This window comes from Brachionichthys hirsutus, chromosome 2 (assembly GCF_040956055.1).
Source record: "Brachionichthys hirsutus isolate HB-005 chromosome 2, CSIRO-AGI_Bhir_v1, whole genome shotgun sequence".
Taxonomy (NCBI): domain Eukaryota; kingdom Metazoa; phylum Chordata; class Actinopteri; order Lophiiformes; family Brachionichthyidae; genus Brachionichthys; species Brachionichthys hirsutus.
This window is the reverse complement of record NC_090898.1, coordinates 9,607,228-9,628,350: the sequence shown is the minus strand read 5'-3', so window position 1 is coordinate 9,628,350 and position 21,123 is coordinate 9,607,228. Positions and strand designations below refer to the sequence as shown.

General features: G+C 42.0%; 3 protein-coding genes across 4 annotated transcripts; 1 reads left to right on the top strand and 2 right to left on the bottom strand.

Moving 5' to 3' along the window:
* Positions 1–1,145: 1,145 nt before the first annotated feature.
* On the bottom strand, positions 1,146–8,454 carry sypl2b (synaptophysin-like 2b). 2 transcript variants are annotated; one of them, XM_068752750.1, is made up of 6 exons: positions 8,443–8,454; positions 4,656–4,733; positions 2,993–3,111; positions 2,650–2,854; positions 1,726–1,911; positions 1,146–1,629 (listed from the first exon to the last, which is right to left on the bottom strand). In XM_068752750.1, the coding sequence occupies exons 1-6, from the start codon at positions 8,452–8,454 to the stop codon at positions 1,507–1,509; spliced, it is 723 nt and encodes a 240-aa protein (XP_068608851.1). In that variant the 3' UTR covers positions 1,146–1,506. The 2 variants fall into 2 exon arrangements, with proteins under 2 accessions (XP_068608851.1, XP_068608843.1); XM_068752742.1 differs by lacking the exon at positions 8,443–8,454 and adding an exon at positions 4,873–4,890.
* sort1b (sortilin 1b) lies at positions 7,788–17,917 on the top strand. Its single transcript, XM_068752720.1, has 20 exons — positions 7,788–8,063; positions 9,632–9,691; positions 9,913–9,986; positions 10,062–10,164; positions 10,281–10,442; positions 11,189–11,262; positions 13,037–13,086; positions 13,570–13,697; positions 13,858–14,002; positions 14,130–14,285; positions 14,687–14,793; positions 15,038–15,140; positions 15,238–15,409; positions 15,653–15,843; positions 15,950–16,139; positions 16,235–16,351; positions 16,698–16,806; positions 16,917–17,026; positions 17,189–17,318; positions 17,779–17,917. The coding sequence occupies exons 1-20, from the start codon at positions 7,788–7,790 to the stop codon at positions 17,791–17,793; spliced, it is 2,472 nt and encodes an 823-aa protein (XP_068608821.1). The 3' UTR covers positions 17,794–17,917.
* A 1,837-nt stretch (positions 17,918–19,754) lies between these two features.
* Positions 19,755–21,072, bottom strand: ngrn (neugrin, neurite outgrowth associated). Its single transcript, XM_068752731.1, has 3 exons — positions 20,713–21,072; positions 20,524–20,634; positions 19,755–20,407 (listed from the first exon to the last, which is right to left on the bottom strand). Exons 1-3 carry the CDS (start codon positions 20,949–20,951, stop codon positions 19,843–19,845), a joined length of 915 nt encoding a protein of 304 aa, XP_068608832.1. The 5' UTR covers positions 20,952–21,072; the 3' UTR covers positions 19,755–19,842.
* Between the last annotated feature and the right edge of the window lie 51 nt (positions 21,073–21,123).

Sequence of the window (21,123 nt, the reverse complement as noted above, 5' to 3'; positions counted from 1 at the left end):
TCCACAGACTCAATGCTATTTGCGGTAATAGCTCATTTAGCTGTTCCCTTAATGATTAGTTATTCTCACAGAATGGGAAAGGGAGTGTTCTCTTACTGCCCAGTGTGCATCCGTCTCCTTTCATCCGACCATGTAATGGCAATTATGGGAGCAAAAGCATTTGAGATGTAGGATTTAGTTTGCTGCTTCTGCCATTGGGCTTTTAACAGCATGAAAGACACTCTCGGTTTTGACCACCGCCTTACAGATGAGCTGTTGAGATAAGACAATCATCTCATAGATCTACAAGAGGATGGATGAATGGACAGTCATAAAATCTGAAAAGGTCCCCTGCTAAAGACGAATGGCTTTGCATGGTTAGCTTCAGAGCTTCTCTGACTGCAGGATAGGAACCGAGTCTGCATTAAAGACAACAACACTGATATATCTTTATTTGACTTAATAAACTATTAAGCTTTATGCAGTATGCCTTCATTTTTACTTGGAAAACCTTGGAAGGGAATGGGTTTACTGAAATGATTTTCATCATATCTCATGGAGTGAGTCTCGGAAAGAGAAAGCAAGTCGGGAGATTCAGATAGATAGAACCGAACATTTGTTTCCAGTGCTTATACACAATATTGGAAATGGTTCAATGTTCAGCAAGACTCTGAGGAGCAACGCTGATGTCTTAACCCCACCTAGTGGTAAAGACAGGCGACAAACTGAGACGCTCAATTGTATACATGTTTAAACAGATTATTTTACTGCCGCTTTAGAAAAATATATTACTACTTTATTAAATGTAAAAGTTGATAGTTTTGCCTGAAACTACTTAAAAATCTAATCTAAAGACCAGAATCCTAACATAATTTGTAAAACAGCAGAGATGCCAGCGAGGTTAAGAAATTATTTTAATAACTCCGGCCAAATATACTCTTTTACAACTACATAATTATTTTTAACTATTTATTTTGACCTTTCAGAAAATTCTAAATTGAAAGATCAGTGAAAATACCAGCCGTGTCTCAATTTTCAAGGTAACATTGTCTAATTTTTGGTCAAAGCCCAAATATATTTTAAATCAAGAGTCAGTCATGAGGGATGATTTATATTAATAAATTGCTTAAATATTTTCACTTTGAATAATTTTATTGCAACCATTGAAAGCAATTAGTAAGACATTAGAAATCAGTCAGTTGTTTATGACAAAACAAACTCAGTCAACAACTCGAAGCTAAAGCAACTGATAGCATATGATTTTTGAAATATGATAGAAACGTTCTAGGTTTTTTATGGCAAAAAGAAAAATATGCCATGTCAATGAAAATACAAATTCTACAAAATAAATGTGTAAATAATAATAAACAGTGGAGACACAGCCTCTACACATAGCCAAAACGCACAACAGTCGGTCTTGGAAATGTATAACTTGCAGTTGACAACATTTGTCTTTGAGCATTTTAGGGCCAAAATGAAAAACTAAGACTTCATATTGAACAATTATGAAAGGAGGAAGCTGCACAATTAAGAGGGCCCGAGCCCCCCCTCCACAAGTGCAGGCTGGGTGGCTGATTTGTGGAACGTTGTCTCCTTGTAGATGAACCAGCAGTTGCCACCCCAGAGGATAAGATTAAGAAAACCAAAAATCTGCCAAAGAATAAGATATAATAAGTCATAAGTCACAAGTCCCAGTATGCACAACTTGTAGCATGTTGGGGGGGGGCAATATTGCACTAAACTCACCACAGATGCATTCAATCGGCCCATGTGAGGCATCGCTCCAGGGGTGCAAGCGACTTCCTTACAAACGGTAAGAAAGGCTACAATGCTTGAAGGGCTGGTGGCCCATTTGACATCACTCAAGCCTTTAGCCCAAGCAGAGGACGAGGTCAACCACAAGATGGCGAAGGATGCAGTTACCAGGAGGTCCTTGGAAAAGAAGAACACGTCAGTATACAGCCAATAAAACTACTGCAGTCCAAAATGTCCCTCATCGATCGTTCCTCGTTCCTGGGGAGTGCGTTCGTTAGCTGCTTGGGAACCACAACGCCCTCCACACTGTTTCATTCTGTCAAATGCACTTTGTCTGACCTTCAGCTGCATTCCAAGAGTACGCGATGAAGGAAAATGAGGTCAAGATGCATCAAATATATATATATATATATTGCCAATAAATAGATAAAACTACAGTCGTCCATTTAGATCAGTTCAATCAATTTAAATTCATTAGTGAAGAAGCATCTCAGAAGAAGCTTAAGGTCACAGTTCAGTTCTGTCCATTTTCTCCCGCTTTGCGGGTCACGGGAGTTGCTGGAGCCTATCCCAGCTTGCTATGGGAGAGAGGCAGGGTGCACTTCAGAAGCGTTGCCAGCGGGGGGCCACACAGAGAACAACATCCATTCACGCACACCTAAATTGCAAGCTTTTTGTAGGTGGGAGGAAACCCGGAGAGAACCCACGCGGACACGCGGAGAACATATAAACGCTGCACAGATAGGATCCGAACCCTGTACCTTCTTGCTTGCGAGGCAACAGCGCTAACCACAACGCCACCATGTTGCCCACAGCTCAGTTCAAACTAAACCATAAACCAGTTCCAACTAAACCATAAAACATAAGAGTGTCAAGAGAGCAAATGGCAAAGAGGGAGAATCTAAACAAACACACCACAATAGGGCCCCGATTAGATTCCCGATATTTGTGCTTGAAACCCAAGTAGAGCACAAGTGTGGCAGTGCAGTAGAGAAAGGCCAGCACTCCAACGCAGACGTAAAACTGTGCCGAGGATGTGTGATCTCCGGACAAGTAATAGACAGTGGAGGTTGTTTGGTTGATTTTGCAGTCGGGGACATGAAACGGATTCTGCATCAACCTGTGGAAACACAAACAGAATGTTACGATTACAGCAACCCTTCAACTCAACATGCATCTTCCAGTAAGCTGTTCAATGTAAGGGTGTGTGAGGCCGAGTTTGCACCGCACACACACACACACACACACACACACACACCTGAATGGATAGCTAAAGGTTGCCTGTACATCCTGGATGGCGCTCTTATTACACTGGACGTCGACATTGGTGGTGCCGCTGTAGCCTCCGGTCGTAGCAAAGGCAAATATGGCGAAGACCTGCAGCCACAGACAGAAGATGCGCCTCAGGTCTGTGGTACCTCCAGGACAGAGTGCTAAACCTGCATGCTTCCCTTTATTTTAGGCAAAACAAGCCGTTAGAAAGGAAGTATCTGTAATAATGATGCTAAAAAATCGTGTGCACAGGTCACAGCTGAGCCAAGCGAAATGTTCAAAGGCCTCTTTCTTTTTAAAAGCGGCTGCAAGGCAGGTTTTGTGAAACAAAACAACGTAAAAAAAAAAGTTTGGCCTCACATGGCTTATACTTTTTTAGTAGTCTGGAGTTTGAAAACACATTTTTCAGAGTTTTAGATAAAACACCTTTATAAAATTGAAACACTAATTACCACTTCCTCATTGCATTAACCCACCTCTCTGAAAAGGCTCGTTAGAATAAAGAGAAAATTGGATCGGCAAGAGCTTTCCTGTTTGGAATACTTGCAGGAGACCAAAAGCTGGATCCAATTCTGGACTGATCAAATGATGATTGAACAGCATCAATCTAAATCTGATGGGTTGGTTGGTTGGTTGATTGATTGACTGTGATGGGCGTGAACATCCTCCACAGAACTCAGCAGCAACTCCAGCAGCTCTGATGTTGGGTAACACATGCAGGATCTTCATCTGGAGGATGCGCCACTATAATCAATGCTGGGGGAGGAACGGATCGACTGATGACAGTGAAAAATATATGAGAAATATATGATGCTTATACGTTTAGTGTACTTTTTCTTACATCTCTCTTTTTTGCTACTTTTTGTAGCAAGGGGAAAACAAATATACGGGTTGTTTATTCTCCTGTGATATAAACTATCTGATTTACAATTTTGAATGTACACACAGCGGCGTGTTTAAATCCTATTCTTGTATAAAGGTGATAATATTTTTATTCAAACGGTGCACATTCCATATTTGAAGCAGCGAAACTGCTGAAAGAAATGATCTGCAGAACTTCTCTAGGCGTGAAAAGGGTCACAAACAACGTTCCCTTAGGGTGCGATCGTGCGTAATTACGCACAGCTGATACGGTTTCGCGCAGCGAAAATCTACGTTGCGCACAAAAAAAAAATCCAACCTAAATTTAACATAACATAAACACGTAAACATTCATTCCGTGCTATTTCCCACTGAGTGACCGGTGACTGGCTGCTCCGGCTAATGATGAGATTCACATGTTTTTACGCAGCTAATAGACGCCATTGTGATCGGAGTTCCAGGACTCTCTCAGGACCACAGTACACACATCCTTTGCTTGTTGATTTTATCTGTTTTATTTGTTGCTTTTTATCGCTTGTTTTTATGTTATTTATTTTTATACTATTGTGTACTTTGAGATTTGCTTTCAAATGTAAAGTGCGTTTAAAATAAAATGTATTATTATGATGTTGCTCAAAGTTGTCCGAGGGACTGCTCGGGGAGTTTTTGAGTTTGCTCAGACGCATGAACAATTAGAGGGAACATTGGTCACAAGACAAGCGCCACAGAGGACGTGAGGGAGAGGCTGCCACAAACCTTATGGCTGACAAGAAGAAGAAGAAACATACCCATTCCAGCAAGCGGATGAAAGCCAGCGGTTCTCTCAAAGGACCCAAGTCGAGGCTGAACCCCGACGTCAGCACTTTCTGAACACAAAATGCGGATGAGAGAAAGGAGTCCGTTATTATGTTGCGAAACACAAATGGCGATAAAAATGTTTTTTATCATCATCATCATTATCATCAATCTGTCTCCGGGTTTCACACTTCCCGTCTGCGCCGTTACCTGGGCGACTGATTCCATCGTTTATCTGGACCAGAAAAAAAAGCCTTAATTTCGATTATGTTGATCGTTTTATTTCTCTGTTGCGGCTCCTCCTCGGGGCTTGTCAAACTTCTGAACTTGAGCGAATTGTTAATAAACACGTGATCGCTGACGTCAGGGCGTCAAGCGGGGGCGCTGCAGAGAAGCGGAAGCGGAGCGCAGTTATTATTACAGATCACTTTCCATGCGTGACTTGTAAATAGTCGTTTTAGGGGATACACAATATAAGTATAAAAGTGTTTTTCTGTAGTGCCTGTATAAAAACGTGGTAAACAATGATGAACGACATAAAACAATAGTGATGATGATGATGATGAATTTATTTATTAGATAGAATGTAAGATTAGTAAGATTAAAAATATAGGCATCCTAAACAGCCTATGCAGGATAAATCATATAAAATATCTTAATATTTACAATTTACAAAAAAACAAACACGGATAATCATTTCAACCCTATTCAAAATGCTGTGAGTGTGAAAGCATAAGCATGCTTATTTTCACTAGAGGTCACCATTTCCACAGATCCTACATGAGCCTTGTTAACAAACACTACTTGTACTTCAAACTAGTTCAAATCAAGTACTGTAATTCGCTTCCCATGACTCCCATCAGAGTAGGCTGAGCTCATTCAGAGACAAACGCTCCATTTCATTTTTGTTTTTAAATGTGGGTCACTGGAAATACTCAAACTGGAGCTTGGTAAAAATGAACATTTACTCAGTTGCATCCACTCTCCGACCTTATCTCAACACACCACGCAACCAAAACAGTAAATCTGGCTTCCTGTTGAAAGGCATGCTTTTCTTTGTAAGAGTGTACATCTCCAAGGAATAAGAGTGGCTTTGTATTCCATCTTCTAATATGAGTTGGCTGGGGCCACTGTGGGGGGAGGGGCTGCAACTCCATTGTACAGTCACTCTGTGAAGAAATCCTGCTCTACAGGTCAGGTTGTTTGGATTATGAATGAATCTAGTAATCAATAACTATGCAAGGAGTATTTTGTTTTTACTAACAAATTATATTCCTCACGTTACAAAGCACTTTTCATTGTAATAACATTTTGGATTCAGGCAAAATTCTTTAGCGGAACCTTGTTGAACAGGTTTTCAGTTTTAGCTGGAGAAAGATAATGCCTACTTTGTTTATGCAGGCTTGCAAAGTTGCTGAACAGGTTGTGTCACACCAAAGGCTTAAAAAAAATGGGTTCCTCCCAGTCTCTGGTTTCTGAGTAAGCAACAATGACCTGCTTAGACTCAAGTGTACGGAAGACATGATGTGGCACATCACAAGGTGAACGCAGAAACTCCATTCTGTTATGGCTGGTTTATCATTTGTGATCTGCATTTTAAATCAGGTTTGTCAGGCCTATTTTCTTCCTGCAACACATGATTTGCTGTCATGGGTTTGTCACGACCCAGTGTTCCATCACATGTATATAATCAAGATCACACTTTGAAGCATTACAGCCAAATATTAGCTATTTTACTACATACTATATAAATGTATTTTGAGAATGCAGCAAACTTGATCAACCAACAGATAATACAATTTCAGAAGTTAATCTCAATGAAGAGCTCACTTGATTTCCCCTGCCACAAAATTCTATATTTATTGAATCTTCTTCTTTTCTTCATGATTAAAGTATGGCAGAGAGACAAGACATATTCTTTGTGAACTGGAATTCATTCATTGATGGTGAAACTGGTGGAGAGATAAGTCAAATTTAGGGTGATCTAATTCTAATCCCTTGTTTGAGCCTCCAAACATCACAACAGAACCTGATGTTTAATCCCATACATACTACAAATGTGAAGAAATGGCATGTTCTTTAAAGTTACCATTGGAATATACTTTTAATGCATTCAAGGATTCAAACAATATATATATATATATATATATATATATATATTTAGTACACGTGTAAACAAGCAGTCATTGAAAAAGCAAATAAAAAACAAAAAACGTTTGTGTGGACGTCGTTTTTTCTTCTACTTTTATCTGCTAATAAAGGAGTGGGGACATTAAAATAACTTAATTGTCTTACAATCTGCTTTAAAAAAACTAAATCATATACAAAACACAAGACAAAATGATATTCATGCTGTTGAACCACCAACATTGTATACTGCTCATATTATTTGATTGACATTTTGACACATTGAGTTCCAGTTCCAAGGCTGATCCAGTTAACGCTATAGCAGGTGCACAAGTCTGTGCAATGTCATTTGCCCTCCGCATTGAATATAACTTATCTAATATTATTTGAGTTTACCTGTCTCATCTTTACCTGATTTAAATAACGCTATAAACGAGGTTACATGCTATTTCTTATTGTATCCAGAAAGGCGTTATGCCCCCACCCATCTAATTATTCCGCTTTCTCTTCCGCCTTTTCAGAATTAGACCAATCAAAACAGCAGACAGCTGGACCAGGATCTGACGCCAGCCAATCACAGTGCCTCTTCTGTTCACGCAGCATTAATGAGTCGCAGACAATTCTTCGTGAAACGCGACAGTGCGCTTTCGTTTGTCTCAGGAGTTGGTACGCGAATAAATGGTCAGAAGTATTTTGGTTAATTTAAGGAATAAATAAACACCGTTTCTGCTGCTTTGGCTGCTTCGCCCGCCGCCGCGGAGGCACCGAGTGGGAAGCTTTCGGGACGGTCTGTGCTTCCCGAGCCCGAAACAGTCGCTGTCAGGACGGCTGCTCTGTTGATGCCGTCCGCCGTGGAGCTGCTGGCGACCTTTAACTCCCACACAAGACTGGATTAAACAAAGACTCGTGCTCGGCTGCCTGTGTCGTTGTTTTTTCTTAATTTTTTATTTATTTAATATTTGCATTATTTTATTTTTCCAGTGACACAAGCAACCAGAATGGGACTTCTGCTGCCATGCGCTGTGCTGCTGTGCGTCTCCGCTTTAGCAGCCGGTTTGGATTTCCAGCTGGGACCCGAGCCGCTCGGACAGCCGGTGTTCGTGAAGCGGATTCACGCTGAAGAGAAAGCCTCGAAAATCGTCAGGAGCTCTCTGCCGGCATCGCTGCCGGCCGCCTCGCCGAAGCGCGCAAGGAACCGAAGAAGCGCCGTTCTGGACGACTCCTGCAAATCTCTCCGAGGATATGACGCCACGTTAGCGGGCAACACCCACCGCGTAAGTTCGTTCCGACCGAGGGTCCGGTTACGCGTTGTCTGATAACGAAACATTAAATGAGCCTCCAGAAGGAGATGACGCGCAGGTGCGCCGCAGGTGCGCTGACGGGCCTAACAAGCTGTTCAGCGTGCTGAGGCGCCGATGGGGGGGGGTAGGTTGTTTTGCACGCATGAAACCCAAGGTAAAATAAAAACCTCCACCAGGACTGGGGATTTATTTATTATTTTTTTAATTTGACGCAGTTGATTTTTATTAGGACTAGATTCTTAGTCCTAGTATAACAACAGCAGCATTTCCCCCCTCTCATTCTGTAGGCTACACTGAAGCGCCACCTCTCAGACGCTCCTCTAATGACTGACATGTATCTGTCTGGTCTTACAGATGCATCCATGCTGACAGTAAAAGACTGTGAATGTTCTCTGGGAACATTTCCCAGGGCAGCGACGGGGTAGTTATTTTAAAATCATGCATACAAGTAAAACTACTGAGAAAAATACTATTACTACTACTAATAATAATCTTGTGCAGTAGCTTTCATACACAAAAGGCAACTAAAAGTGCTTCACTTCAAAAGCACAACATTGTAATAGGAAATAATGGTGTACTTTATAATAGTAGTTGGAGATGCATAAATCCAGGGATGTTAATAAGAACCAAAACAAGGATGAGAATATAGTGCATTGCAATAATTTAAATTAAGTGATAAATAGCATCCATTAAACTAGTTCCTGAACAGTTAACCATTTATGATAGAGAGGCGTCATTATTTTTGAAGGAGAGAAGGCTAATTTGGTCTCACCACATATTGGCTTTAATGCCGTATTTACCCAGCATAAAAAGAGACAAAAAATAATTTTGCTTAAATTCAAAGAGTCTTCTAAATTTGCTGTGCAAAACAGGGCGATGACCACAGCTGAGTCCCGTGCAGCTAATTTCCCTATGTCCTTGTTGTCATGTGATTTGAATTTAAATTGCAGCCTTGTATACTTTTAGTTCAAGACAAAGTTCCTCATCTCACGTTCCATACTCCATTTTTCTTCTTTTTCAAGGATTCCGCTGAGATTCTCACCTGGAGGGAAATTACTGCAGCAGAAAGTTGCTGAAAGAGATCAACCCTAAAGAATTGGTCATTGTGCAAAAATCTGACCCAAATGAGTTTTGTTGGCGCAGAGCTGATACATCCTCTAAAATGATTTCCTGGATGAAAACCCAGCTGTGACCCGCAGTCTTAATGTTGAGATTCAGCGGTTGTATTTAGAAATGTGTGCTGAGAGCTGTGGGCGTGGCAACCTGAGCACGTTAAAATGTTTGTCCCTCTTGTTTTTACACTTCGTGATCAGTGCTTGTACGGTTGTGACGGGGGAAATTGCACCATTCTAGCGGCAAGAACATTGAATTTCTGTCCAGAAAGTTGTGGTCAAATGACAACGTTTGTCAGCCAAGCTCAAATGGATGTTTCTCTCACATGCGTGCAGAAATGTACAAATACCTCTCAGTTGGTTCCGTGAGTTTTAATGTTTCAATTTGTATTTTCTTTTCATTTTCTTTTATGTTTTTAACCTTCTCAGGTTACCCTCAATGATCTGAGTGGGTCCGTGTCACTGGCCTGGGTTGGAGATGGCACAGGGGTGAGTGATTTCCATTTGCACCTACCAAGGCTCTGGCACGGGGTTATTGGGTGACACGAGGAAGATAAGCTTTCAGCATTACTCAGTGAATAGTAAGGAAGAAACAGTGTTTTCTGATTCCAAACAGTCCTGCAGTTCCCACACGTCACTGCCTCTTATATGCATAACAGAAGATCTGTACACGGCGTTCCTCCGCATGAACTTTCTTTTTCATTCTTTAGGTCATCTTGGCTTTGACCACTTTTCAAGTTCCCTTCTTTTTGATGAAATTTGGCCAGTCCAAACTCTATCGAAGGTAAAAAGTCTTATCATCTCACCTGTCGTGTTTGATGGGCTTTAACATTTAAATGCAACCCTTTTTTTGTACCAGCGAGGACTACGGGAAGACTTTTGAAGATGTGACCAAGCTTATTAACAACACCTTCATCAGATCAGAGTTTGGCTTCGCTATTGGCCCAGAGAACTCTGGGAAGGTAAGGCAGCTTCTCGTTGCAGTTTACTTGTGTATGGTGCTACTATAGTGTGGGTCTAGTCTAACAATTTTTTCATTTGGTTTCATCTGATTTCCCTTTTTAATCCTGGCCTGTAGGTGATCCTGACAGGCGACGTGTCTGGAGGTAATGGCTCTAGGATCTTTGTCTCTCGTGACTTTGGAAGGACTTTTACCCCGAAGGACTTGGCCTTCGTTCCCATGTGGCAGATCACCTACGACCCTTATGATTCTAATGTGCTGCAGGTCATCGACAACGATGCAAGTAGTGATGTTTTGTTTGGAAAGAAACTATTTTAGATTCAGGATAAGCAGCATATGTAAATGTGAACGCTCCAGCTTTGTGTGTGTTTGTGAAGAATCCAGTTATTCAGGTCATGGTATTCCCACGAGGTGAAATAGAAGGTGGCCAGACTTCTTCTTCTTTAGTTTCATTTCATGTTGTCTCAGTTACTTTCAAATTTAGTCCATGAAGTTTACTCAGTTCCGAAGTCCAGTTGCTTCCTATTTGGTGTGCAGCAATATATCACATCAGCACTAAATCTATCATAAATCATTTTTACGCCCTCTTTCAAAGTTAAGCAAAGACTGTCGTTCACTTCTTCGTGGCTAAAGGTAGTTAACTCATTCAGTGCCAGCCATTTTCAACTCAGCTATGTGCTGAATGCCCCAGTTTTCGCTCATTTTGGCCGATTATCCAAACCCCACAGAATATTCTTTATTATGACTATGCAAACAGCGAACCTACTAAATGAAAGATTAAAGTCTCCTCTTTCACCAGGAAAAGAAAGTGTGTTCCTACCAGAGTTATTGACCGTTGAAGAGAAGCCGATTTCAAAGTCAGGGTTGGCAGTGAACGTTTGGGTTTCAAAATGGCACGATGAGTTAATAATTCTTTTTTATATGTGTAGAGTACGTTTCTTAACGGGATTTTGGTGCTAATGTATACCACTCTTTTGTGTGACTTGTGCGAAGTCATTTTATAAAGCCGTTTGTTTCCATTTTAGTATGTGCTGTGGCTGTCTGAAGATTTTGGCAGCACCTGGAAGAAGATCCAAGACAAGGTGTGCCTGGTGAAATGGTAAGAGATGAGACCAAGTGATGGCAATGCTGTTCCCAGCGAACAAATGATGGCGTTATTTACTAACCCCAACCGTCTTTGCTGCAGAGAGACATTCTTTTCAGTGACATTAGGGAGGAGAGGAAGGACCTTATTCTTATTGGCCCAGCTCGTAGCCGAGGTTTCTGTTAATCAATGGTGAAGTATTTTCTTTTGCTCCTCCGACAAGCTAATTATTACAAGTCATTGGAGACAATGGGGTTCCCCCCGCCCACTCAATAAAGTGAGGAGTTACTTTTGTTCTAACTTCTTTAAACTAACTAACCCTAACCTGTTAACACTTGTTTAGTGTCAGAGTTCTGATACGGTTGACTGACCAGAGACAAATATATTTGTAGTTTTTCTTCTGGCTTTAATTGTTGCTGCACCTTTGCAAAATAGGAAACAGCATGGCAGTCAGTGGTCGGTAATTTAACGCTGTTTTGGGGAAACGCTCATCACGGAGATGTCTCTGAAGCACTTCCTGGTTTGCATTACTGTTGTAGCTCTCGATACATTTTTAGTATTTGAGGCTGGGTTTTCAAGGTCACCGTGTTTGAGAGAACTCTGTGTACTACGCAGTCCTCATTAAAACGTCAATCCTCTATTACTATTCTAGATGCCTGATCTAAACCAGCTCCAGGGTTATGCAAATGAGGGGGGGAGGGGGGGCAGAAACTCAAAGCTCAGGCCTCCAAAAAAGTACATATTTCAGAAGGGCATGGCTGCGTGCAGGTTTTTATCGATAGGGCACGTCATGTGGTGCTTACTTTCACAACGTAAAAAAAAACATTGATTGGAAAATAAAGTAAGCGCTAGTTGAAAGAATGCTGCATGAAACTTCCTCTTGTGATCTGTAAATTATTTGTTCCCCTTTTTTTATGTTATCCTTGAGGCATTAAAACAAATAAATCTATATAATGCAGCAGGAATAGCTTATCGGAAATGTGGAATCTGTCCTGTTGGGATTGAAAAAAATCCCAACAGTTTGACAAAAATATAATTGGGCTCTAGTTTAGTTTCCATTCGCATGTGTTGCCTCGGCTGAACCCAACCTGTCAACGCATCACTGCAGTTGAATTCCTCTTCTATCAGGCCTCATTGTTTTAATGCTCCTCTAACTGGCCACTCCCTAAGAGCTGATATGCATGAATTTGTGTTGAGAGAATGGACAATGGTAAAAAAGAAAATGTATTATGGTGATATGCTTTTCACTAATCAATAAAGGAATAGCACCAACAGGCACTATTTGTTATAGCTGTGTTTTGATAAGAATCTTAACATGGTATTTACAGTTTCATATAATTTGTTTAAAGGTGAGTCAGTGTTTATAGGCCTCTGTTTTCTGTGTTTGCACTAATAATAGGTGCTCAATTCTTCCTGTCTAAGTTGATGTTTTTTTGGAGACGAGAAAAAGGCTGGCACACGACGAGTTAAACTCTGGTCTCCCCGTTGCTTGCGTGCATCATTAATTTGAGTCGCATTGCTGGGGCAAAGGTTTGATTGGCTAAGTAGCGTCACGTGAGATGATTCATTAGATAGTAAAAGGATTTCTGGTGCTGAACACAGTACAGCACAGGCTGTACACGTATCAAGAGTGAACACTCATCAAACTGTAATGATCCTCAGTAAATTATCAGTCATAGATGTAAGTAAACTGTAAGAACATCCTCCTCATCTATTCTGTTTACATATCTTGGATTCTTTGTTGTATCTGCTAACATTGAGTTCTTTGTACTTTCCAATCTTATTCTAGGGGAAGAGAAAGTACCATCTTCTTCACATCCACCACCAATGGCTCCTGCTGTAAGTCTCAAGAATTAAACAAATCATGGCTTTAAAACTTGGCATGCTCAGTTGAGACATGATGATGATGATGAATATATTAGATAGAATGTTAGAGCAGTACAAGTACAGTCAAACAGCGTGTATTACAGTACAAGTGCAGTCAAACTGTCTAAGAGGAGCATTTCTGAAAAGCCCTTGTGGTCTTGTTTCCGTTGAAAGTCCTTCGTACGTAATTCATCGACACAGATCTGCTTTGATTTTTCAGGTTTATGTCTTTACATGTAGATTACAGTTAAACAATAGGCATCGGAATGTGCTTGTTTTTTTTGTATTTATTTATTACAGAAACCAAGTGAAGCAACGTTCATGTCTTTTTTTGTTTTAATTTCATGATTTGGACTCATTGCTCTTGAATGCTAAACAAAACTTTCACTTACTCTTGAGAATTGTTTGAGTATTTTGTTATATTTGCATTCCTATGTTGTGTTTTTCCTCTTTCAGATGAGAGAGGAATGCTGGAACTAAGGAGGACAACAGATTATGGTAAAACCTTCAAGACTATCGCCACTAAGATCTACTCCTTTGGCACGGGTGGGCGCTTCCTTTTTGCCTCTGTAATGACTGGCAAGGTTAGTTCATATACACTTTGTCCCCCAAAAAATACAACCACTAGCAGATACAAACAAATTTTGTGCATCCAGAGCCAAGATGTTCTTCAATGTCAACATTTTATATTTGACTAAAATATCTAAAATATCTACCCCCCCCCCCCCCCCCCCATTGCTGCAGGGGACTCTGAGGATGATCCATGTATCAGTGGACCAAGGTGACACGTGGGACATGGCCCAGCTTCCCCCTGTTGGACGCGAGCAGTTCTACTCCATCCTTGCAGCAAATGACGACATGGTCTTCATGCATGTCGATGAGGTTGGAGGTCAGTCCACGCCGTAACCTCACGTGTTTGCTCTTTGTATTGTAGAGCAGAGCATCAAAGCAGTCTTGCATTTGAATTTTCTATGCATGTATTTTTGAAAACATGTTTTTTTTTTTTCCTTCTCCAGATTCAGGATTTGGTACAATTTACGCATCAGATGACCGGGGCACTGTCTACTCCAAGTCACTGGAGAAACACCTTTATACCGCCACAGGTGGCGAGACAGACTTTACTAATGTCACCTCCCTGCGAGGAGTTTTCACCACCAGTGTCCTGGCAGAAGGTATCTCAAACACACACACACACACACACACACACATGACTTCTCCATTACATAATAGATGGAGGGTGTGAGATAAGTAATTCAATTCGCTTCTCGGTGTTAGTTTTGCATTCTGTGAACCATCGAGCTGACAAGCGGCCAGAAATACTTCACCTCACCTCCCTGCCAAAAGGAGCATCAATCCTATCCACATCAGCTTGAATTGAGTGTTGCTGCTAGTGGGGGGGGTCCATCTGGGGTCAATCACACACACATGATTAATATTTTCGGGGCAGACTAAGTGGGGATACTTGTTATGCTTTGACCTGAATCAAAGCGTGATGTGCATGCATTGGTTTTGGATATTGGTCTCGGCAAGGTGGTAAATACCTCCTTAATTTTGTGTCCCTGTCATGTCCCAGATAACTCTGTGCAGTCTGTGGTGTCCTTTGATCAAGGAGGGGAATGGGTTCCCCTGAGGAAACCTGCCAACAGCAAGTGTGATGCTACAGCCAAAGACCCAGAGAAGGTATACCGATACTACTGTGGTGTCTTGAGGGAAAAAAATAAAATGAACCCAAAAGACTTGCTAAAAACTTTAAGGTTTTAGGGTCATATTGTATTCCGCTGCAAAATAGAGATTAAAGTTAACGTAGTGAAATTACTTTTGGTTTTCAATGTGAGGTAACGGTACATGTTTATCACGGCAGTTTTAGTTTTTCCATGTTATTTTGTTCTAAGATACGGCATCCTGCTTGTGTTTGTGTCTGCAGTGCAGCCTCCACCTCCACGCCTCCTACAGCACAGCCGTGAACCTGAACGTCCCCATGCTGCCGCTGTCTGAGCCCAACGCACTGGGCCTCATCCTAGCTCACGGTTAGCATCAAAACCCAACGTTCACACCAGTGTTTCGTTTTTAGATGAACTATTTCAGTTATTTAACGGTATATAACCAATCTGATTGTCCCTTCAGGGAGTGTCGGTGATGCCATCTCCGTGCTGAAGCCTGATGTGTACGTGTCTGATGATGGGGGGTACACATGGCTGAAGGCCCTCGATGGGCCCCATCACTATGCTATTCTGGATTCTGGAGGGCTGCTGGTTGCTGTGGAGCACAACCCCACTCAAACTATGAACCAAATCAAGTAAGAGTGAACAGCACCCGTTTGGTGATGCTGTAAGAGGGATGCTATTGTTTTATTTATAGTTTAGATTCAATTTAGGCTGATTTAATGGTGCATATAGTATTCATGCACTTGAAGTCACCCTTGTGCCTTTTTTCACACAGCCGGTGGATGTAATGGAGCTCGCCCTCTCAAGTTGTCCCTTTTTTAATTTGACGTTAATATTTAATGCTGACGCTTGCACATTCCTCAATGTCCTGACAGATTCTCGACCGATGAAGGACAGTGCTGGAGTGTGTACAACTTTACCAAAGAACCAATTTACTTTACTGGTTTGGCGATGGAGCCGGGAGCTCGCTCCATGAATGTCAGTATCTGGGGCTACAGAGAGTCCTTCATCAGCCAGTACTGGGTCTCCATCACCATTGACTTCAGAGATCTTCTCACTAGAGACTGTGAGTCGCCCCTGGTCGTATGTTTTTGTACAAGTAACCGATTTAATTTGTGAATATTTTGCTGCTTGCTGGGGAGTGAACATAAGCCAAACCCAATACTTTGTAGGTCAGGCTACAGACTATGTGCAATGGTTGGCACATTCCAATGACATCAGCAACCCCATCGATGGGTGCATGCTGGGATACAAAGAGAAGTTCCTGCGCCTCAGGAAAGACTCCGTTTGCTTGAAAGGACGGGAATACCAGATCGATACCCAACCAACCCCGTGTTTGTGCACCCTGGATGACTTCATGTGGTAAGACATTCTCTGTTCACCTGATGGTGAAGGCAGCAATGCAATCATCTCTGCTGCACTTGTTAACCCTTCCTGCATCTTGCGGCTGTTTGCAGTGACTTTGGATACTACCGTAAGGAGAACAGCTCCGAGTGCGAGGAGCAGCCTGACCTGAAGGGCACAGTGCTGGAGTTCTGTCTGCATGGCAGAGAGGAGCAACTGCAGACTCAAGGGTAAGGCCCAGATCTCTGTGTGTCACGTTACCGGTTTATTAGTGAACATTCATAAATTAAGATATTGTCATTCTGACAAAAGAGAGCGTTGATCATGCTGACCCACAATTTGCGTCAAGTTGAACTAACTCCAATCTGATTCATATTTGTTTTCATTCACTGAGTTGTTTTTTAGACACTTCCCTTAAGAGATGAAGAGATTTTGATCAATTTAAAAGTCAGCTCTAATACAAATATAAAATTAGTTATTTGTGGTGAATCAGTTTGTAATATTAAAGCAGGGTTCACACACAAGAAAAGCGAGTCATAAACCTCCTCCTCAGATGATTCTGCACATTCTTTACAGCTATAGGAAAATCCCTGGAGACAAATGTGAGGGCGGAACGCAACCCACGCGTGAAGAGATCGACCTCAGTGAGCGATGTGAGAGCGACCTGGTGAAACCTGAACTTTTGGTTAGTACTGATGCATGCTAAGGAATGCCGCTCGTGATTTCCGGTAGCCTGTAGTGCATCCGTGTTTGTGCTGGCTTTCTCACTCCTTCTGTCTGCTGGTCTGTTTACAGATAAAGGGCCACTCCAAGTCGGTGCCTATAGTGATAGCAGTCGTCATAGTCATGCTGCTGAGCATCGCAGCAGCAGTTATCTTGGTCAAGAAATACGTCTGCGGCGGCAGGTCAGTGCATGTCTCCACAGACGGGGGGGGGGGGAATGGAGACCACTACCCAAACCCAGCTACTGTCGGACATGATCTTACTGTGTCTGATGTGATAAATTGGGGTTTCCTGCATTATCTCAAGTGGCCTGATTTTTTTTTTTTTTTTTTTGCACTCGACAGGTTCTTGGTCCACAGGTACTCTGTGCTGCAACAGCATGCTGAAGACAACGCCATTGACGGGGTGGATGAAACGCTGGAGACCGACCACACCCAAAATGGCAAAATCGTGTTTCACGATGACTCAGATGAGGTATACTGGTTATTTACTCTCTCACGCTCGATAGTATGGAAGCAGGGGTACAAGACTGGGCCACTGTTTTGCAAGCGAGCCGACAGAATGTTTTTGTATCATTAAAGCTCAGGGGGGAAATTGATTGCATGTTAAAATTCAGAGAATGAAAATAATACACAAGAAAAAAATGAACTTTAATTTTTCAGGAGCTGGACACATAGAACAGAGTATATGCAATATTAAAGAAATATTTTCTGAAGGTTATAAGCACCTGCTAAAGACAAACCCTTGATAAGTGTGCTTTGTTATTCTATTGATCTTATCCTGTTACGATCCCGATAAGCGCAAACTGAGTTCATCCATTCATGGTGGCGTCTGTGTGCTAGTCCAGCATGACTTTGCAGTATTTCTAGTCGTGGGCGTTTCTTTGTTGGCTCACCTGTGCTGTGTTGACACTTGTTTTCTTCTTTTGACACAGGACATGCTTGAATAACAGGAACAACTTGTCATTCCTCCTGGGCAGCAGGTTTCCAGTCCACATTGTGGCCAAACGCTCCCTGCTACTCTTTTGTCTCCAGCTCTCTCTTCCTTTCATCTTCTGGTACAAACTCTGAGCTCAGCGACCAGACAGTTTGTGGCTTTATCTGCTGTCATCTGTAAACTGCAATGAATGTAAAGAAGCTTCCTGGGACTAATGTCACAGTGGAGGCCAACTATGAAGGAGGTCTGTCGGGCTTCAGTTACCACTTCTTTACTGAGGGAGTACTCGAGTTATTTATTTTGAAGAACGGAAGAGCTGGTGCATTAATTTTAATGGCCGACGGAGCCAGATGAATGGATGGATTGTGAAGGAAAGCTTTTTGTATAAATTCACCACCTTTATATCACGGGTCTTGCACTTTCCGTCACCTGGAAATACTTCTGACTCCTGTTGATGATCTGTAGTTTTTTTTTTTCTTTTTTCCTCATTTACTTGAGCATAATTCTGTTTTTATTTGACACTTTTTGACGTGGTGTCAGTTTCAAAGGTTGCAGTTGGTTGCTGGATGTGAATGAATCCCCACTTTTGATCATGTATTTGTTCATGGAACGGTTTTGCCGATGGAAGAAAGAGCGTAAATTTGAGCTGCTTTCATTTTAATATCTCTTGTTGTGGTCTCTATGTATTTGCACACTTTTGGTACTCTAGTCTCTGGCACTGTGATCGATGGTTAAAGGAAGAGGACGCATATCTTAGGCTGACAGCAATAACTTGTTCAGAGTAACTATTTTGGCCATGCATGCTAATAAATGCTATTGGCGTGATAGCTCTAATGTATCCGAGACGAAACTGTACGAAACACATTATGCATCAATATAGAGGACAGTCGCATATCTGTTTCCAGAGAGACTTGTTCAAATATTCTAGTCTGCAGTTGTGACTGCATAAAGCACACCCTTTGTATGCTTAGTTTTTAGTTTAACATTTTTCCCAAATGCGTCCTGATGATTCATGTGATAAGGCTCCAATAATTACTGTATTTATAGAATCGCATCTGTCATCCTTCGAGCAGTTTTTGTACTAACCAGCTTCTAATGTTGTTAAAAAAATGTTTGATGTTCAGGAATTGCAGATATTTTAATATCTTTTGTTGGTTTAAACATTTGTTGCAAAAAATTCTGTTTATTTATATGGCTTTCATAAAGGGTCATTTATGCTACCAACAGGTTCAAATTGCAGTAAACTGGATGCGGTTATACAAGTGCCTGTTTCCTGATGATGACTGTCAACTAATGTGCAACCAGTTTCAAACAGTAGGATCAGCGACGCCTCAAATTAAACTCGCTACCTAAGATAAATTGAGTGGTAAAATAATTGTTATGCTATCTTTCCACTGACTTGAATCTTAAGTTTCAATATTCCACATCGCTTTGTGAAAATAGTAAAGCGCGCGATCTGATCATGGGTGTCACGGCGACGCAGTGGGTGGTGCCGTTGCCTCAGCAATAAGGAACCAGGTTCGATTGTTTTTGTATGTTCTCCCCGTGCCTGCACGGATTCTCTGGCTTCCTCCCTCCTCCAAAAAACATGCAATCTAGGAGAATTGGTTATGATGGCTCAAATAATTACAAACTGATTGAATACTGTTAGATTTAATCATGATTTGTAACACTCATCTTATGGTATAAACTTCTGTATAAATGAGCCATTGCAAAAGTTCTGTAAATATACAATGATACATCTTTATCTAGCGCTTTCCTCCTGTATATTTGTGGCAATTTACTTTGGGCTTTTCAATAAAAAAAATTGTGTTCCTCTACCGCATGGTCCTTATTTCTGTCGATGTAAAATATATATATTTCAGCAGAGAATGGAAATAATTAAAATACCATAAACTGTAGTTTTACAAACACAACGACGAACCAAGTGCATGCCAAAAAAAAACATTTATTTTGTCTATTATTCTGCTCAATATTCCTGTGAATGCTTAATAAAGTGTTATATAATTAATCAGATTATCACTAACATTTGAACAGGGCTAAAACGGTTCACAGAAACTTCTCAGATTCTATACAAAAAATTACCCTCCCCGTCGAAGAAGTCTTTCCCAACTTGCACGACAGAATTTTCCAAATCTTCCATTTGCCTGAACTGCTCTCGCTCTTCGTCAATCGACACCCACCCACCCCTGGACTTTTCATCCTCCATGTCCCCCGTAGGGTTCCTGTCATTGGCTGCGTCTCCTCCTGTTACCGGGACAGTTTTAATAAAACCAGGTCTGAGCCGTGTGCGTTCAACAGCAACGGTCTCGGCCAGGGATCCTGACACTTCAGCCATCAGAATCCGCTCGGACACGGGCACCACTGCGCCTTCCCCACTTCCTGGTGGGAGTGCTGCTCGCGTGGGTTTCCCTGGAATCTTGGGTTGGCTCTGATGGGTCCCGGCACCGACGTGCAGCGCCGGTTGACCGAGTGCTTGCATTACTCTGACGTTCTGCTTGGCTTTTCTCTCGGGAGAGGGGACAAACTTGCTCCTGAGGATTCTCCGGATAACATCGGGGCTGACAGAAAAGCCCTCTGCCAGACGCTCGACTCTCCATTCATCTGCTTGCTCTTGGTTCAGATATCTAAAATGGAGTAACATTTGATTTCAAGACTTGTTTGTGTAATTCCTTGAACTGCAGGAAAGCCATTTCCTGGGAGAACCTTAAGATAATCTAGCTAGGTAGCTAGGCTCCCTCACCTGATTTGCTCAATAGCATCCCAGGTTAGCTTCCTCTGCGGGGCGCCTGGTGGAGTCATCTTCCTTCTTAATATATGATATTTCACCGTCTTCTGTCTCTTTCTCCCGTCACTGAAAACACAGAAGAGGCATCTTAATGTTCCCCCACCGCAAAGAGCAGTTCACATTAATTAACCTCACGACACTTACTCAACCAAGGCCTGCAGCTTCTCCTCCACGTCTTCCATTTCAAGTTCTTCGTCGGAGACCTCCTCGCCGTGCGTTGGAGCTCCGCTGGACATTCTGTCCCGATGCGCGTGGTTCTGTCCCATCCACGCCTTGTTGGCTCCTCTGCTTGCGAGTCGACAACTATTAGTGGAGGCTGGAGGAGACGGTGGCGCAGCAGCGAACCTGGAAAGGAGCGCGAGCAGCCGGAGAGGACGAGCCATGAGGACAATGTCGTTCAGTCATACACAACTTATATACTTTTAGGAGTCCGAATGTCCTCTGGTTCTCTCCAAAAGATCGCCAGTACTACCGAATGTCTCCAGTCGTGACACCCATTGAAGTACTTCCGCTAGTCAAAGGTGAGGCTCCGGCGCATGCGTCAAAAACAACAAC

What these genes read in the sequence shown, in the direction of transcription:
- sypl2b (XM_068752742.1), bottom strand. An exon ending in CTAATCGGGGCCCTATTGTG is followed by an intron (nt 1,912 to 2,649) that starts GTGTGTTTGTTT and finishes TTCTTTTCCAAG; the next exon opens with GACCTCCTGGTAACTGCATC. An exon ending in GCCGATTGAATGCATCTGTG is followed by an intron (nt 1,630 to 1,725) that starts GTGAGTTTAGTG and finishes ATTCTTTGGCAG; the next exon opens with ATTTTTGGTTTTCTTAATCT.
- ngrn (XM_068752731.1), bottom strand. Translation starts at nt 20,951, where the DNA reads ATGGCTCGTCCTCTCCGGCTGCTCGCGCTCCTTTCCAGGTTCGCTGCT. An exon ending in AAGCTGCAGGCCTTGGTTGA is followed by an intron (nt 20,635 to 20,712) that starts GTAAGTGTCGTG and finishes CTGTGTTTTCAG; the next exon opens with TGACGGGAGAAAGAGACAGA. An exon ending in GATGCTATTGAGCAAATCAG is followed by an intron (nt 20,408 to 20,523) that starts GTGAGGGAGCCT and finishes ACTCCATTTTAG; the next exon opens with ATATCTGAACCAAGAGCAAG.
- sort1b (XM_068752720.1), top strand. Translation starts at nt 7,788, where the DNA reads ATGGGACTTCTGCTGCCATGCGCTGTGCTGCTGTGCGTCTCCGCTTTA. An exon ending in CAAACTATGAACCAAATCAA is followed by an intron (nt 15,410 to 15,652) that starts GTAAGAGTGAAC and finishes ATGTCCTGACAG; the next exon opens with ATTCTCGACCGATGAAGGAC. An exon ending in ACCCTGGATGACTTCATGTG is followed by an intron (nt 16,140 to 16,234) that starts GTAAGACATTCT and finishes GGCTGTTTGCAG; the next exon opens with TGACTTTGGATACTACCGTA.